Source organism: Cynara cardunculus, assembly GCF_001531365.2.
Source record: "Cynara cardunculus var. scolymus isolate 2C chromosome LG 13, CcrdV1, whole genome shotgun sequence".
Lineage (NCBI taxonomy): Eukaryota > Viridiplantae > Streptophyta > Magnoliopsida > Asterales > Asteraceae > Cynara > Cynara cardunculus.
Genome location: NC_037540.1, coordinates 5,941,973 through 5,945,592, shown reverse-complemented (window position 1 = coordinate 5,945,592; position 3,620 = coordinate 5,941,973). Strand labels below are relative to the sequence as shown.

Genomic DNA, 3,620 nt, shown 5'->3' with positions numbered 1-3,620 from the left:
TTGGATTGCTTAATCAGATATTTTTCGGGTGGGTTGGCGGTTTGAACTCCTTGAAACTGATTGTTCGTCAGTAGAGAGTGCAGTGCACCAAAATATATATATAGATCATATAACTGAATGTCGTACATGGAGCCAAAACCAATGACCAAGTGCTAGCTAGTGGCCACAAGTTACAGAGGATCCTAATTGAAGAAGATATAGCCACATACTTCAACTTTAAGATTGATTCAAAATTAAATCATACTATATATCTATAATAACTTAATGCATGACTCGCTATAAGATAAGTCGATCTGATCACATCATTTTATATTTTTTCAAACTAGTGTTGTAATGAATGTTAATTAAGCTGATTATGTCTGTCTTCTATATATTTAATTATTTGTCAAATTAATGTTAGATATATGAGGCCAAATTTGTTTTCTATTATGTGTTGGTTGGTTGGTTGGTTGCAGTAACACCATCAGGAGCCTAGGCTAGTTACTTTCTTTGACCCCTTGTTGCAATAACATTAATGCAAATCAGTGAGTTCTATATATTATTGTCCCAAAAATAAGTTGAGAAGCCCGGCTGATCAGGTTGACTATATATACATATATATATATATATATATATTCTGGAAAAGGTTTGTGAATTTCTTGCTTAATTTGAGAGAATTTGTATATTTTATAACTTACTTGATCACATCTACCTGGCAAGAAGTCCAATCGCGAAAGAGGAAATAGCGAATCGAATAATTACCATGTTTAATCTACTCTAATTAAGCATCCGATTCATGAACCAAATCGAAACTGATTGTCTGTGTACATATGTTACTAATTAAACAGATGAATCGACATGATCACTCTAGACAAAACCGAGATTGAAAGAATTCATTTTTTCTATTTAAAAATGAAATACATAATTAATAATTAAAGCCCAAAATTTTTGATACATGGTGCCTCCATTTATTCTCTATCAATCTAGACCTTCAACAAGGAAGAAACAAATATGATGATAAACAGTAGTAAACATATTGGGTCACACATGATAATGATCCAAGGGAACCTCATTACTGTCCTTGGTTTTGAGAATGGAAATTTACAAAATCGGAGGAAATTATACTTGAGTTAGGGTTCTCCCCATTAGTACTACCTTTCAATGGTGCAATGTTTGGCACAGTCAGCGGATTGCCGGATTCCATTCTAGAACTCCCCGAATCCCAGCCTCCAAGGAACCCCAAGAATGTATTTCTGGAATTTAACCAACCAGCTGGTGGTTCGGCAATGTTTTTGTTGTAATGATCAAACATGGAGCAATTTGTGGATGAGATGGAAGTGATGTTCCCCAAATAAGTATTGGTTTTGCTCACAGTGTTATCCAAGTGAAGTTGCTTAAGAAAGTGATAGGTGTTTGAATATTCAAGAGGAAAACATGGTGATTCTTCTATATTATGATTATCAGGATTTTCCGAAAACCCTAATTGGGGTTGGTTGAGATGAACTTCAGGATCTGCCTCAAACAACTGCTTTGGTTTCTCAAGATGCTTGATCACCATTCTCTCCCTTGATTCCTCTCTAGCCTTACCCTTCGACTCCCTCACCGATGGATAAATTTCCATCCACTTTCTTGAGTTCGTATCCCTGATCTGATCACTCTGGAGCTCCAAGTTTTCACCTTTGTCCGTAGCAGTTATGATATCGTTCACTGATTCATTTTCACAGGCAGACAAAGGCGATTCGCTCTCAATAGTCTCACCGCAGACTGCAGCTTGAGCAGCATCATCTGATTGAAAGCTTTCAGTGACTTCTTCGATGGCCTTCTTGGACTTGGAAAAGAGCCACTCAATGGTTTTACTTGCTTTGTCGAATCCTAACAGATCATTGAGATCAAAAAACTTACGAGCCGTATGAACAGATAACCTCATTCTCCTGTCTCTAAGGCCTTGAGCTGTATGAATTTTGCTGTGCCTATCTTTCTTACCCACACTTCTTCTCTTCCTTACACATTTCCCTTTAGAAGCCAAAGCTAAAGGGTTGGAGGTGGCGTTGCTGAGTTTCATAGGCTTGTTCAGGGAGCTGACGGTGGTGGTTCTGCATCCATGGGTGGAGAGGTGATGCTGCTGGTGGAGGTTTGGGAGTATTGTAGTGGTATCCATGTCAAGAAAAGGTGAAGGGAACTGCAAGAACAAAGGAGGCTCTTCTTCATGGCTTGAATTGACATTTTCATGGTTGGTTAGCTTGTCTGAACTCACCAACAAGGTCTCAGTGTTTCTTGAAGGAAACATATAATCCATAACTCAGGTAAAGATAGAGAGAGAGAGAGAGAGAGAGAGAGAGAGAGAGAGGTGGAGTTCTTACACCTTTTTGCTTAAAGGAGTTTGATTTATGGTGAAGAGGATAGGTTTTTATTGCATGATATTGATAAGGGTTTTATATTTTTGCAAAGCAATAGTTCTTCGTGCACCGCTCTTTTTTTCCTTTTTTGGAGAACTAGAAATTTGGGAAAATCTACACGTTTATTTTCAAACGTATAGTGACATTAAATGTGTTTTTTTTTCCTTTCCTATTCCAACCTCTTTTCAATCTCTAGCGTTTGTATTTATTTTTTGAAGAAAAAACACAAGAAATCGTCGACTCAAAACTTAATTAACTAAAAGAGTACCAATATTATTGTTGGAACTTGGCTAAGATTAGAGAGAAAACTTGTCTCACATAGGAGCCAAGAGAAAAAGGAACCTACTTAATATACACAAGTTTTTTATGTGTGGTTGTTTGTACTTGAATAACAATTGTTGTATCATCTAGATAGCCTGAATACCAGGGAAATTTCTGACTTAAGACATTACGGATGTGTAACTTTCTAATGATTGTTTGTTGGTTTATGTAAACTCTATAGATTTTATACAAGAATTTCAATTTTTCTACATCTTTATTTATACACACACATATATATTAAAACTATTTAGGTTTAAGTATTTTACACATATGACATTGTGGATATATAATGGTCAAATAAGATGTTACTAATTACAAATCTATATATCACGTTACAACAAATATATAAAGGTTATCAGTTCTTTTGTTTGCAATTAATGTGAACATGTTGAAAAACTAATGTTTTCATACTTATACGCATGGTAAAAAGTCCACTCTTATGTATATACCAATATAAAAAAAAAAGGTTTAATGGCGGGGACCTCATGGCCCCGTGGTCCACATTTTGTGAACTCTACTTGTCATACCTCATAAGCAAGCACCGGAAAAGACAACTTGTCCTCCCCTGGAATCGAACCCGGGTGGGCACGCCCAAGGCAAGGCATTTACGGAAGGAGGTGGCCACTAGACCAAAGCCTAATATAATTTGTCACATTTATAGAAGTTGAAACATATTTTGTAGTTACTAGAAACATACTCGCGCAATGCAGCGAGATATATCGTGATTTTAATATTTCATTTTATTTTTTATCTCAGTCGATGTTATAATATGACTTTATGTGATTTTTGAGAAAACGGTGATGTTTTTATTTTTGAATAAAATATATGTTTGAAGATATCATAAAAATTTGACAAAAATATATCGATATTAGTATCAAATTAACTATTTATAATTTAACTTATGTACAATAACGAAGTAATTTA

The 3,620-nt window shown here is 35.4% G+C and overlaps 1 protein-coding gene across 1 annotated transcript; it reads right to left on the bottom strand.

Annotated features, from left to right (window-relative positions):
• Nucleotides 1–1,051: 1,051 nt before the first annotated feature.
• Nucleotides 1,052–2,275, bottom strand: LOC112526138 (transcription factor TCP12-like). The gene has a single exon (XM_025136533.1). The coding sequence runs from the start codon at nt 2,273–2,275 to the stop codon at nt 1,052–1,054; it is 1,224 nt and encodes a 407-aa protein (XP_024992301.1).
• Between the last annotated feature and the right edge of the window lie 1,345 nt (nt 2,276–3,620).

Coding starts and splice junctions, on each gene's coding strand:
- LOC112526138 (XM_025136533.1), bottom strand. CDS start 2,275: ATGGATTATATGTTTCCTTCAAGAAACACTGAGACCTTGTTGGTGAGT.